At 32.3% G+C, this 14789-nt stretch overlaps 1 protein-coding gene across 1 annotated transcript; it reads left to right on the plus strand.

The window, feature by feature from the left end:
* Positions 1-3651: 3651 nt before the first annotated feature.
* On the plus strand, positions 3652-10787 carry LOC120081707 (zinc finger CCCH domain-containing protein 11). Its single transcript, XM_039036799.1, has 8 exons — positions 3652-4008; positions 4123-4207; positions 4317-4457; positions 4565-4653; positions 5490-5678; positions 5817-5947; positions 6033-6135; positions 10382-10787. Exons 1-8 carry the CDS (start codon positions 3838-3840, stop codon positions 10559-10561), a joined length of 1089 nt encoding a protein of 362 aa, XP_038892727.1. The 5' UTR covers positions 3652-3837; the 3' UTR covers positions 10562-10787.
* The last annotated feature ends 4002 nt before the right edge of the window (positions 10788-14789 follow it).

Raw genomic sequence — 14789 nt, forward strand, 5'->3', positions numbered from 1 at the left:
CTCTCTCAGCCACACCGCCCAGCCTTCAGTCGCCGCCCAGATCGGAAATCGGATGTCTACCGTGTGCCGCGCTTCTGCATAAACCCAGTCACTCATGTCTGTGCCATCTTCGTATGATTCTCCTCAGCCACGTCTCCGACCGTCGAACCCCGATGGTACCGCTCACCAGCCCGCGCTAGTCTCCATGGGTTGTAGGTCGTCGCCCAGAGTCTCGAGTTTCGCTATCATTCACACCCAGATCCGAAGACCCACACCCAGGCGCCCACCACTACGCCTCACTTTTGCGTCGCTCGCCGTCAGTCACGCAAGGGTGCTTCAGATCCGTCGTTTCTCGTCGTTTGTGCTGCCAATAATAAGGGTCGTTGGAACTTGTGGATTTGGGTTAACTTTGTGCTATTTTAATTGGATTTATTGGCTAATGGTGTTCTGCTTCAATCTATTGACACATATTTGTTTGGGCTTTAAAATCGAGTTTTGGAGAGACTTTGAAGTCAAAAGTGTGGTGTCAAGAGGATTAAGATGTGGTTTCGACAAGCTTTTGGGTAAGTTGTGCTGTTAATTTGGGAATGATTTAATGTTTAAAAATTGGGCTTAAAAGTTAAGATCGATTTTTGTCCATGTTCTAGGATCTCATTCAAAAGTTGTGGAAAGCTAGAAAGGAGTTTGTTCTCTTGACTTAAGTTTTAGACTTTATTTGAGGTTAGTAATCTTACCACTGGAACTGCCCACGGGCCAGACTTTAGTTTTATGCTAGCATGGTGAGTGTATATTATGGTAAATTGTTAGCATGTTGATTGATAGTATGACTTGAATCAAAGTATGTTCTGGCATGAGTTCTGAATTGTTTAAATACACACCTAAGCACTTGATCGTTAGTATGTGATGGTATGTGTTTTCATATATTGACGTCTGACCTGCTGGTGTTACGGCATACTTGTATGTTGTAAAATTATGATGTAAGGTTTACATGAATGTTGTATATTATGTTGTTGAGGATTATGTGTATGTGATGGAGCCATGGTACCAAGGATTTCATGTATGTTTTATAATTGTACGGTGTTGATTCTTTGAACGTTGAGACTGTGTGAATATCCTCATTGATTAGTTAGATGCTCACCAGTTTTGTGTTTCCTTCGGGATTCACCAGTTTTGTGTTTCCTTCGGGATTCACCAGTTTTGTGGGCATACTTAACTACAATAGGATAGGACTCAGTCTCTTGTCTGTTTCATGTATTTATGTGTCATATGCGAGTATCTAGAGGACATAGATGCCTAGCCTGACCCCAGTGGTGGGGCTACTTACTGAGTATTTCATACTCATTCTTTCTTATGTTGACATTTCAGGAAAAGGTAAAGATGTACCGGTGATGGCGCAGCGAAATTCGTGATCGTGTCACTGGGTCTAGACCTTTTCGCTTCCGCATTTTGAAATCTGTTATTTGGTTTTACTATTTAAAATTTATTACTAAGGATTATTTCTTTTATATGTCTTTGATTAGCCTTTAAGAATTTTGGATACCTTATTAACTGTTTTAACAATTGCATTTAATAAACGTCTTTTGAACTTCTCTAATTTAATTAGCATTTATTTCAAATAACTGAGCGTCGTTTTTAAATTCTGTGCATGCATTTATTTTAATAACGGCCTTACCTAAGTCCTAGGGGGTCGGGTCGTTACACTCACCGGATCCCACCATCTCGTCCTAAGGCTAGAAAATAGTTAGAAAGACCCTTGTGGTGATTTACAGCTGGTTCGTGAGAAGATTGGAGTTGAATTGGTGGTTAATTTAGAGCTATAAAGGTTGTAACTCAAACCCTAATTTCAAAGTTATTTGCATGCATGTTTTATCTTTAAAATTAATTAAATTTAGAGTGCTTAAGATCCAAATTGTTTCCACAAGCAGGTTGTTTATTCTTACAATTGATGTCAGAGCATGTTTTAAACACTCAATTTGCATTAATTTTAGCTTGGTGGACGTTATTTCATGAGATGAAAGTGTGGTGGCTAAAGTGGATACATTACGATTTTGACATTTTTTTAAGCTTCGGTTTGGTTGTAATTATTATAATTGCCCAATTGTTTGAGTCTATAATTTTTTCAGAATCATTAGAGTTTCATTAGAGTTGATATTAGGCTGTAATTTGAAGAAATCGGAGCAAGACATAAGCTGTTTTATAGACAGTTTTTTTGGATTGTGCAGACCGGTTTGGACCAATTTGGTTTTTTTCAGCCGGTTCAGCCAAAGTTTCAAGCTATGGAGGTCCGATTCAACATTTTTTTAAGATGGTTTAGGCCGATTTGAAGTGTTCGGGAGTGGTTCAGGGCTGCTTCCGAATTATTATTGTAATAATTATTTGTTTGTTTGCCAAAGATGCCAAAATCGGTCCACTTGAGTGTGTTTTATTAATTATGGATTATGAATGTATGTATTAATTATAGATGTTTGCAAATATTATAAACAATATATGAAGTATACTAGTAAGATTGGAAATGAATATATATAAATCGCAAATGAACTTAATGTTCAATATATATTAGTGTATATATCATAATAAAGAAAGTCTAAATAAAAAATCGAAGATATATATCACAGTATATATCGAAAAAATCACCTTACATACAGAAAACGAAAAATAATCATACGTTAGTAAATATATAAAAAAAATCACCATATGACAATATTTATCATAGTATATATAAAAAACCACTCTATATATCATTGTCGACCGTTATCATCCAGAACCCCATGCAGTTGGTTCATCTTGTGTTGGATTTGCTTGCCACACGTTGGAAGATGTGTTGGATCTACTCGCCCCACGTCGTAAGATTCGCTTGACGTCGTCCGTCTCCCGTCGCCAGCCACCTGCAACTCACACCGTCGGGAAGGAGACAAGTGAGAGAAGAGAAATGAGAAAAGAAAGGGAGATTTGAGGAAGAAACCCACAATGAGATATGAGGAAGGCAACGACAACTGGTTAACAGCCCAAACGGAGGGAGGCGACAACTAGATCTTGGCAGGCACGTCGTTGATAGTGGCAGGGTGGATGGAGGGAGGGAGGTAGTGACGAAAAGATGAAAGAGAGTTTTGAGAGAGAAATTGAAGAAGATGAAACATGGATGAGATATGGAAAAATGGTAATGAAAAATAAATTTTTAAAATAAATCATTAATGAAGCGTAGATGGGATATGAATTTTTTTTTCTCTTTTGTATTTTTTATTTTCTTTTAATCCTTGGAGGGTTAAATAGTAAAATGTCACTTATTTTCTTAAAAATATGAAGCTTATTGTAACATTTATGAAAAAAATGGAAAGTTCAAATATAAGTCTAATATATTAGACTATAATTAAGGCCTTACATGTATAAAATCGGAAAAAAAAGGTCAAATGGTTATAAATCGAGGCGGGGCAAAATCAAACTCGGTTTCGATTAAAATTTCCTTGAATTTCACTTGGGCCTCGTATAAAAACAAAGTGGCCCAAAAATGAAACAATCCAACTCTAAGGCCCACAGATCTGCAGAAAAACACGAAGATGAATACAAGATCGCCAGCTTTTAGGCCCACTAATTGTTGGGCCGTCGTTCAGTCGGCCCAATTTGAAGCTAAAAAAACCACCAATGAGAGAGGGACATGATTGTAATTTAAACATAACAAAGCGAAATCCGTCTTCCCCATCCATCCTCTATTCTTCAGGTTGGAGAAGACAGGCTCTGATATATCTGTTCGTACAAACCCTAATAATCGAACATCGTCTGTAATTTAAGCGGAATTTCTGTTTTTATCTTCCATTTTCATTTTTATTTTGGCTGTCGATCGACTTTGAATGCGAAATAAGCATGCCGCCGAAGCAGCAATCGAAGGCCGAATTAGCGAAGAAGCAGAAGGTTGTTGAAGACAAGACGTTCGGTCTCAAAAACAAGAACAAGAGCAAAAACGTCCAAAAATATGTTCAAAATCTCAAGCAATCCGTCCAGCCAAAAGTCGACCCGACTAAAGTAGCTGCCAAGGTCCGGGTTTAATCTCCATTTTTTCGTTGAAGTTTAATCTTCTGGTTAATTGAGGGGATAGTTATGAATAAATGTCGAATTTGAAGTGGATTGATTTATTTTGGTATTGAGCAGAAAAAGAAGGAGGAAGAAAAAGCTAAAGAGAAGGAGTTGAATGACTTGTTTAAGATTGCTGTCAGTCAGCCCAAAGTACCCATTGGTATGTGCGCATTACTGTATTTCGTCTTTGGTTTTAGTTGAGATTTATTGTTTTGGATGAAGCTTTTGCACTGAACTGATCTGATATTGGATTTTGGTTGTTTGGTTAGGTGTTGATCCCAAGTCCATAGTTTGTGAGTTTTTTAAAGTGGGACAGTGTACGAAAGGGTTTAAATGCAAGTTTTCACATGATTTGAATGTCCAGAGGAAGGGTGAAAAGATTGATATATATAGTGATAAGCGCGATGAAGGTGAGTGATTAACATTTTTGTTTTCTACAAGTCATGTACTTTTTCATTTCCTAGCTTCTTATGATTACTCTTGAATTAAAATTGTTCATGTTAATGTTTTTCCTTAGAAACGATGGAGGATTGGGATCAAGAGACGTTGGAGAAGGTTGTCGAGTCAAAAAAGAACGAGTATAACCTCAACAAGCCAACTGAGATTGTATGTTTCTCATGTCTCCTTCATAGACTTCTTACGTTAATTTGCAATGTCTAAGCTTGTTAGTGATGACATAATAACTCAAGTATTCAATTCCTTTTCTATCATCCCTTATTTGGATCGCAAGAGTCAAGAGTCTTGCACCTTTTGTAGAAGAGGCTTACGCCTTCATGAGAATGCACCAAAGTTTCTACACAGCGAATTGACTAGAAAAATAATATGAATTTGTTGTATTGTTAAGAAAACATTGACGTCGACTTGTATATTTGGTTTATATTCAATGCCTTCTCATTTTATATTTGGGCTTACACCTCACTTCTTCATGGCATTGGCTTCGGCCATGTTTTATGTATTAACTGGAACTTAATACATTTCCTTTTAGTTACGTTGTTGGGCAAGGTTATGATATCTAATCTCTTGTGAACTAAAAGTTAGGGCATTTTTTAGTATTGGGCATGTTTCTGTTTAATGTATGCACGCCCTGGGATTTTTGATCAACTTATAATTTGAAGGTCTAAGGGATTGGTCTGGAAAGAACTGATGACCTTGATGTGCTTGTTACTGTAGAAGTGAAGCTTGCTGGTGAATAGAAAAAAAGCTCATATTGGTAATACTTAATTTTAAAACTATTATTTGTGAGCTTCAGTTTTCAATGCATGGATCATGTTCCAATCTCCAGCAATTGATTTATGTCATTTATATTGGATTGACATGCAACTTCTCTAAAATCCCTGTAGTTTTCTTGGACATCTGTATATTACTTGCTATAGTAGATCCAATGTTGAGAGAATGTTTATTATCCTATTTATAATAATCTGTTTAAAATGAATAATTTACAGGTCTGCAAGTATTTTCTGGAAGCAGTAGAAAAGAAGCAGTATGGCTGGTTCTGGGTGTGTCCTAATGGTGGCAAAGAATGCCATTATAGACATGCTCTTCCTGCAGGTTATGTTTTAAAGTCACAAATGAAGGAACTGCTGGAAGAGGAGAGTCAAAAGATTGCCATAGAGGAAGAGATTGAGAATGAGGTGAGGATGATTCAATCTAATTGCTTGTGATTTGGATTATCCTTTTGACGATCATGTCTTAAACTGGAAAAAATGCTTAAAAAAATTTCACACCACCTGTTTTTACCTTTTTTTACTATGTTTATTTGCTTATCCCAGCGTGCAAAAGTTAAAACCACCACTCCCATGACTCCGGAGCTTTTCTTTCAATGGAAGAAGAAAAAGATGGATGAGAGAGATGCTGGTTTGGCTGCACAACAAGCAGAGAGAGCTAAGAATGACCGCATGAGGTTTCTAGATTACTCATATAGTTAATATTCCTTGTAAACAGTAACTAATAGTAATACAAGGTTATTTTTTTTTTCTTTTTTTCAGTGGTCGGGAGTTGTTTCTTGCAAATGCAAGCTTGTTTGTGGATGATGCTGAAGCATATGAAAAATATCAGCGGGAAGAAGAACCTGAAGGCAACGAACCAAAGGTAATCCAATATGTGAATTTTGTACAGATTGTTTGTTTCTTCAAAGTCATTTGCAACACTATTCATGAATTATGCCATGTGAACAAGGATCAAAATATCGATGTTGATATCAATATCGAGATTCAATGTTACGGATATATCGATGGGTATATCGATAAAATATCGATATCGGCAAATATTTCTGTAAGTCATGAAATTAATAAAATTTATTTAGATTGATAATTAAGTTCTTTTTACTCCAGAACTAAGTTATGGATATTGTTACTAATATTCATATTCATATTGGACAAAATAGAAGACATTTTTATATTTTACGAGCATGTATAAAAGATGTTGGAGATATCCATGGATATTTAATATCTATATTGAATCCTACAATTTATGGATATATCGATATATCCACGAATATTTTCATCCTTGCATGTGAACAGTGCCATAGTTCATGTCGCGAACGATAGTGTTTACACATGTCCATAGTTTATGTCATAACTTAGCAAATTGCAATCAAATTTACTTCCACACTGTCTGGCTGAAGAATTTTTTAGTAAACATTAAAATTTCTGGTAATCATTTTTACGTGCCTATCTCTTTGTTTGAATATAAGGATGGTTTGGGAATGTTAGTGTTTATCATTGTTAGTGCAATATGCCATGTAGAGGTATCTAAAGAAAGAAATAGTTTCTTTATCATCCAAACCTTTTGGTACCTTAGCGATGAAATATTATATTTGTTAGAGGACAAATTGATTTATTCCATGTGCCCCAATCACTATGAAGTAACTTAAAACTTTCATCTTTTAGAAATTATCAACGAATGAATACAGAATTATGATGAACCTCAGTATTATGTTTCCTTAAGAAAGAGTTAAATTGGTCTCTACTTTTTTGGTTATGAATGTGACTTGTGAGTTTTCTTTTTTTCAATGAAATAAATATCGTTAATTAGACTTTCTTCTGGAAAATATCTTGTCTATCCAAAGAGGACTAAGAAAAGGAGGGTGGTTCAAGAAAGAATGTCGTCTGTCCAAAGAGGACTAAGAAAAGGAGGACAAATAGTTCTAGCCACAAAGAGACCAAGAGAGATGACTCAAAGATTCTCTAGTTGGTGTAATATTAAATAGGCTAATTACAAAAAATTCTTTTTGAGGTTTCACTACTTTGAGGCTTAAAACAAGTTAAAACCCTAACCTTACACATACAGACTGAAGAATTCTCATTTCTCCCCAAGCATAGACAGCCGTCAGATAGGCATAAGCCCATAGATTTGAAGGGCTTAACTTCTGGGGAGCTAACCATTTGAAGTTACACAAGGTGAAGAACATCCATATGCTCTCAGATAAAGGTAAGTAACATAAGGAGATGGTTTTGGTTTTCATTATCTTGGTTGCAAAGGACTCACCAGCTCCAGCTTGGTAAATGATTTAAGCTCTTCTAGAGATGGACCACGTGTATTTATCTTTCTACGAATAGCTGATCAAATAAGGATTTTCACCTTCTTTGAACTTTGGACTTCCAAAATGGAGAATGATCTTGAAATAGCCTTCCACTGCTTGTCAATGCGAAACTAGGTCTATTAGTGAAAATCCTTTGTTTATCTAATTTCCAAATTCTACCATCAGCTTAGCTGTTGACACAAGCAAAACTTTTTTTTTTGCTGAGGCTGGCCCACCTCCATCGTTCTATAGATGGGATTCTTCTTTGAAGATATTTTCTTGATATCCATTCTCATTAAACTCCTTACTTTTTACATTGGCCCATTGATCGATCTCACTTCTCAATCATCTTCCAATTCAAATGCTATTATACTTGTACTTGGAGGCATGATAATCTGTTCTCTTCCCATTGTAAGAAAATCTCTCTAAATTTTTCATCAATCTTATTTGAAGAATCATGAAGATGTGATAGATAGTACACCTTCAAAACCTCACAAGTTTGAAGATAAGCTTGAATGGTGGAGCTTCTTTCAAAACAATGCCTTCGATCTTTGTAGGTTCTCGTTCATTCTTCCAAAGGTTTGCTACCACAAGTTTAGAGATATTAGGATTTCTCCCATAACCCCATGAGAAATCAGTTGTGTGCGTACCCTTGCCAATCTTGGATCTTCCGTAATTATTTTGGTGGTAAATGCCTGTGATCTTCCTCGCTCAGCCAAGCATAGGTGCTATTACAATTGAGGAAGTTGAACTCTCTAAAAGTAGAGAAAAAACCCGTTGGTTTTTGTCCAGTGCTTCAGGATCTTGAGAAAAGAACTCTGATGATATAGCATTCACTCGGAAGCTTCAACATACTAATCAAATGAGAGCTTCATAGAATCTCCTTGTTGAGATCATAAAGATGCTATCTGAGAAAGTTAAGGATCTGCATGTCTAGTTACATCTCAATCACTGGTAGAATCATTTGAGAAGTATCGTTGGCAAACAAATCATGCACTTAAGGTTACTAGTAGGACAATATGTTAGAGGAGTTAACACTGAATGGATCTCTTTGGCCTTCCATGGGGTTAGATCTTGTAGGAGCTGCCCTATGGCGCTTGGGCAAAAGCAGGACTTGATCGTGGACTTTAAATTATTCCACCAAGTGGATAGGGATTGCGATCCTAAAGGCATGCTCGGGTAGTTTGAAGTTAGATTGATTTTTGTGCAACCAACGAGGTTTGCTTTTGTAGGCATCTCAATATCAAAACAAGCAATACCCACCATTAAGAACCTCATACAAGGGGGGAAGTTCACGGTTTAAGAATGATTAGTAAACCTAGACATTCTACTGTTGGGGAATTGAGATTAAGAATACCAATCAGTAAAGGGGAAAATTCAGAAGTGAGAAGGTTGTTAATCAACTTTCTAAAGCTTTTATGTTCCAAAAAGCCCAAAAAAGAACAGAAGCCTAGATTACACATTTACGATTGCTCTTCCCAATCACAAGAATCAAAGAAAAGAGGAGTCTTTCTTAACCCATATATACACAAACGATTTTTCGATGGAATGAAATATCCAAAGAGGCATAAAAAGGGCCCAATCAATGGGAATACAAGCGATGCTCCCAATTATTAACAAGAAAAGAAAAACTATGACTTTTGATGGCCTGTAAATTTTTACACCAGAAGAAAGCGTCGAAAATAACTAAATCTAATATCCTTGAAGGATTTGGTGCTGTCATGGACCTTTTATTCATCCCAACTTTTCCACTAAACCGCAGATAAAATGCTAACCCACAGTTGATCTTTTGCTCCTTTAGACGGGTGATCAATATACAGCATCTGATCCCAATGGTGTGTGTCATTAGGATTTGGGGGGACTGTAGTTCCATTGAAAGGCATCAAACAGCTCAAACCATATGCCAAAAACATCTAGTTAGCCATTGGGCCAATCACGGCCAGTATGCTCATACAACCTCCCTTTCAGCATGAGAAAGGTCAGACTCCAAATGAAAGCAGAAGCCCCTTTGAGAGCACTTGACAAGTTTTAAATTTCCGATGCAAAGTCAACCAAGAAAATAATTTAAGCATCTCCAATATAATTTAAGCATCTTTGGGTTTCGTGTCTTCTAAGTTCGGTAACCAGGGAGATTATAGCCTTGGGGAAGTTGATCAAATAGGAATTGGAGTATAGGAGGGGGGACCTAAGAAGAATTAAGAGATCAATGATGAAAAATATGATATGGCCCAAGTGACCTAGTTTTATACTTGGAGAAGGAAAGAAATGAGTAAGGGGCAAAATGGGCAAAAGGATGTACGGAGAGAATGGGCGCTGCGCCATCTGTTTTTCGTGGTTGTGAAGGTGTATGATTGTATGGGTCCATTGGGATTAGTCTTTTTGAGGAGCTGAGGAGAAGAATGTTTTTATTTAGCTTTTTTTAAAAAAATTATTGTTATTATTATTATTGTTATTTTATTCTTTTAAGTGATATTTGCTTGAAAACATTATTCAATGTGGCCGCCACAATATGATTATGTCATTGTAATTGTTGGATCTACATGTTTCCTAATAACCATTAGATATAAATTGAAGTAACTTTTGAAAATTCTCTCATAGATCTAACTATGCAAAAATATCAGTCACATTCAAATGGCCTTCTCGAATAAGTTTTCCTATAGATGGTTTGGATAAGTTCGTTTTTGACAATTAATATTTTGCTTCAAAGAACTTAGCTGACAAAATTCCATGTCAAGTTGATTTGTTTACGATGGTCCAAATCATAAAAGCTTCAAATGATTCTTACATCTTTTTGATGATGACGTTCAATTTCAGACCAAAGATAATTCAACTGGCGGACCCAGTACCTCAACAAATGCTGTTGATGATTCTGAAGATGTGCTCTTGGATGAAGACGACGATGACGAACTGGATCTCGATGAGCTAAACGAGCTTGAGGCAAGTTTATCTAGAACATCGATTCAGATCCGTGAACCAGGTATCGAGGCCTCTTGAGAGTTAGAGACTTTGTTCACTGTTGCAGAGTATGTGTTTGATATTTGGTAAAAGAAAAAAAAAATTGAAGAACATATTGGATTGGAGTTTTATGTTCTCTTATTTGGAATTGGAGTGACTCTTGGTTGACATATAACATATTCAAATTTTGTCTCCCACGAGCTTTCTTCTGTTCACTCGTTTGTTGGAAATCTCGCTGAAGTGAAGTGTGCTGTTCTTCCTTTTATATAGCTCAAAATTTTCCTTTTGATATTAACGAAACTACAGTAATTGACATTCTAGATCTTTCTTGGAGTTGGAAGTTCAAACATTCTTTCCTACCATTTGGTATATCGAGCATGTATAGGTAGAGATATCATTTTCCATGTTAAATATTGAGGTTCAAGGAGGTTTTTTATTTTTAAGAAAATTAATTAATTAACAGTTGCTTCGATTTAGATTGTAAATTAATAATTGTATCCATTTGAACTTAGAAACTTCCATAAGGAAACTAATTTAGTTCTTTTGTCAGTAATTTATAACTAATTTTACTTCATTTTTTTTAAAAACAACTCAATATAACTTTGAAATAAAATTATCCTTCTCTCAAAAAATACAAAGAAAAATCATTCAATTTCTACATTTCAAATAGTATTATGATATTTTTGCATTATATATTAATTGAGATTTAAATTAATACAATTATTAGTTTGAGGTTTGAGGTTTTAAGTAATACAACTATAGGGGTGAATTGTTTTCTTGGTTGATATAATCTGTTATGATTTATAAATCTACATTTATCATTTTTCATAATTATAATATAGCAAAAATGTCATTAAATAATTTTTAATAAATTATTGAATTAAGTCCATGTAATTTCTAAATGTATTACCAACCATATTTTAACATTGATAATTTTTCAATCTGATATGTAATTTATTATATTTGGTCATCTAAACATGTATCAGTATTAATTGGATTTACATCTAACCAACATCAACATAATTATATATTATTAGCCTATATTCTTTCTTTTGTCATACATTGATTATAAATGTCCAAGACAGCTTATGGGTAAAGTGATTGTGATAGAACTTAAAAGATAAAATAAGGTAAAGTGATTGTTATAGAACATAAAAGATAAAATAAGGCAAAGTAATTGTAATAATCAATCCACTTGATGAACCTAGACAACTTAAGAAGGTCCCACAAAAGGGTAACAAATAGATAACATTTATGAAAAAGATAAGATGCAACAATGTACTTAAAAGTTAAATCCAACTAAGACAATAAGATATTGAAAAATTCAATCATTATGTTCACCACCTAAACAACTTGTTATTAGTTAAAATGAGTTCAGCTCATAGTAATCGGTACGATTCTTTTTCTGAGGTAAAAAATTCGCTCCTTTTTCTTTGTAATCGTTCTACTAAAAGTTATTAACTTGACATCAACTTTTAACCATAAAAAATGTTAAAAAAAAAAAAAAGCAAAATCAAGAATGGGAAGAGGAAGAAGAAGAAAAGTGAGTGATTTTGTTACGAGTAAATTTTACGTTGCAAATAGACGAAACTCCCTTTTTAACTTTCTTCACAATATCTTTCAATATTTTGGCTTTGATAGCTCCCCTTCTTGGAACAATTGGAACACTCTCCATGATTATCTTGGCTTCAATGGTGGAAATGGAAGCTCCAACAAGGGCTGTTTGGAAACAAGGATAATAACTAGAGAAAAGAAAAAGGAATGATCAATTGGTGAAGATTGAAGAAGATATAAAGGGAAAACAAAGGGTTATGAAGGCAATTATTTAAAGGTTGTGAAAGGCTTGGTAATGATGTAATTTGCCGATGTAATGAGTGACGTTTGAAATTTTTGTTTTTTAGTACAAAGTCTAAAGTAGAATTTAGGTTGTTTGGTTCAATATTTTATGGATGCTTGGAATAAGATGTCCGAAAAGAACATGTCTGAGAATAAAAAACGACTGTATTTAGTTATGTATGAGAATGAGAATATGATGTCTTGAAATGTTTCATATTTTATGAATTATAAGGTATAAAATTAATCAAATTTAATTTCAATATTATTTTTTGTTTATTAATTTATTTTTATTACATTAAGTTATTAAATTAATTTCAAACCATTAAAATTTAATTAAATTTGTCCATTCACTCTCTAGTTTAATATATTTATTATCAATTAAATTTTTTATATTGCACATTTATATTATCAATTTTCTATTAAAAAATATTGGTAATTAATTTAAATATCTATTCTCTTTTTTTTCTTTCTATAGTTTTGTTAATTGAAGAGTTAACTAACTAATTGTTTAATGTCAATTATAAGCCTTATGTATATATAAAAAAAAGTTTATATGAACTAATTGATTTTAAATCATCAAACAATGTTTTAAATTTTTTTAAAAATAATTATAATTATAGATTAAAATTAGAAGTATAAGTGTACAAACTTGTTTAATTGAAAAAAATTAACTTATTTTTATTATTAGTTAATTAATTAATATTTTTAAATACTAATTAATAAATTTAATAAATAATTTATGATGTCAATATATATTACCAACAAAAAAAGATGTAAGGAAATATACTTATGATTATTCATATATTTTTTTAAAAGATTATGATTTTTCATATTAATTCATAATAACACAATAAATTACTATATGAGCATTATTATTAATAAAATTAATTATATAGGTCAATTATAAATTTAATTTAAATATATTTATAAAAATTAAATAACTTAAACAATAAATAAATAAAACAAATAAAATGAAAAGATGAGAGAGAAACTATTGGAAATGATGAAACCCCACTTATTTGGGTGGTTATGAAAAAGGTACGTGAGTAGGAATATGAAATACCTTATAATATGATATTTCCATTTCAGGTCGAAAACTTATAACAAACATGGTGATAAAATATCATTTCCATTCGTGCCTCTTATTTCCATGAACCAAGCGGGCACCTTACAAAATTAATAAGTCATAGTGAGAAATTATATGCATGTATGTCCCCATCTAAACTATAAAATTTGGTCCTTGAATTTTCTAGATGGAAATTAATATAGATATATAAATATTTGTTTGTTATATAGTTTTTAATACTTTGCCTGAAAATTTTTCTTGTTTTATTTATTTAAGTTTTCTCTTTTCCTCCCCTAATTCAGTTTTTCATTTTATATACGATGTTATTTTGAATATAGTTAATTAATTAATTAACTATTGATATTTATTTAACAAAATCAATATAATTTATTTATTTTAATAAATCAATAATAATCTATTAAAATATTTACTTAATTTATGTTTACAAATAAAAAACAACTAAATAAATGCAAAAATTTATCGACAACAATATCTTAAATCATTTAACTTTTTTTAGAATAATTAAATAATTTAATTCGTAAACAGATCAGTAAAATTAATTTAGTACAAAAAATTATTTTTCAGTTATTATAATCGATTACTTTTTTTTATAATAAAAAATTTATTTACTGGAATTAATTTTATTATGATTATTCTAATACATTATTTTAATATTTTTTAATTAACTTTCATTATTAACCTATCCTATTTTATTTTTTTTTCTTATCTTAATTTTTGTATTTTTTATTAAAATATTTAAATAAAATTAATTTTCGTAAGTAAAATTTACAATTAATATTATCGAGCTTTTGCTTAACTAAAATTAAATAATTCATTGTAATAAATAAAAATTGTATACTTGTTTAATTCATTTTTATCACTAAAAATATACTAAATTAATATAACTAGGGATATATATTAAAAATACTAATTAGTTAATCTTAGTATTAGTTTCAAATAAAAAAAATAATAGTTTAGTATTAGTTATTTTAACTTAGTATAAATATTTATTTATTTTTAATAATACTTGTAATTAATTATTCAATTAAAAAATATTATTTTATTATAATTACTTAATCTATTAAAATGATGAGGTTACCATGATATATTTCATAAAATAAATACAATAATTTGTTAGCTTCAAATCCTCCATTCCTCTACACAATCAAACCAATAATATTTTATTCTCAACAATCTTATTACGAGACATATTATTCTCAACATCTATAAAACCTTAAATTAAATAATTCTTAAGGGTATGGAAAAATCTAACTACTATTATTTTTAATGTCTAACTAGTTCAAAAGCTTGATTTTATGTTCAACAAATTTGAAAATTTTAGAATGATTCGATAGTACTACTTAC

The sequence above is a fragment of the Benincasa hispida genome, chromosome 7 (assembly GCF_009727055.1).
Source record: "Benincasa hispida cultivar B227 chromosome 7, ASM972705v1, whole genome shotgun sequence".
NCBI lineage: Eukaryota > Viridiplantae > Streptophyta > Magnoliopsida > Cucurbitales > Cucurbitaceae > Benincasa > Benincasa hispida.

Bases quoted from the DNA above. Each gene is read 5' to 3' on its own strand.
- LOC120081707 (XM_039036799.1), top strand. From the start codon at position 3,838: ATGCCGCCGAAGCAGCAATCGAAGGCCGAATTAGCGAAGAAGCAGAAG. The intron at 4,654-5,489 runs GTATGTTTCTCA...AATAATTTACAG, and splicing joins TCAACAAGCCAACTGAGATT to GTCTGCAAGTATTTTCTGGA. The intron at 5,679-5,816 runs GTGAGGATGATT...TGCTTATCCCAG, and splicing joins AGGAAGAGATTGAGAATGAG to CGTGCAAAAGTTAAAACCAC.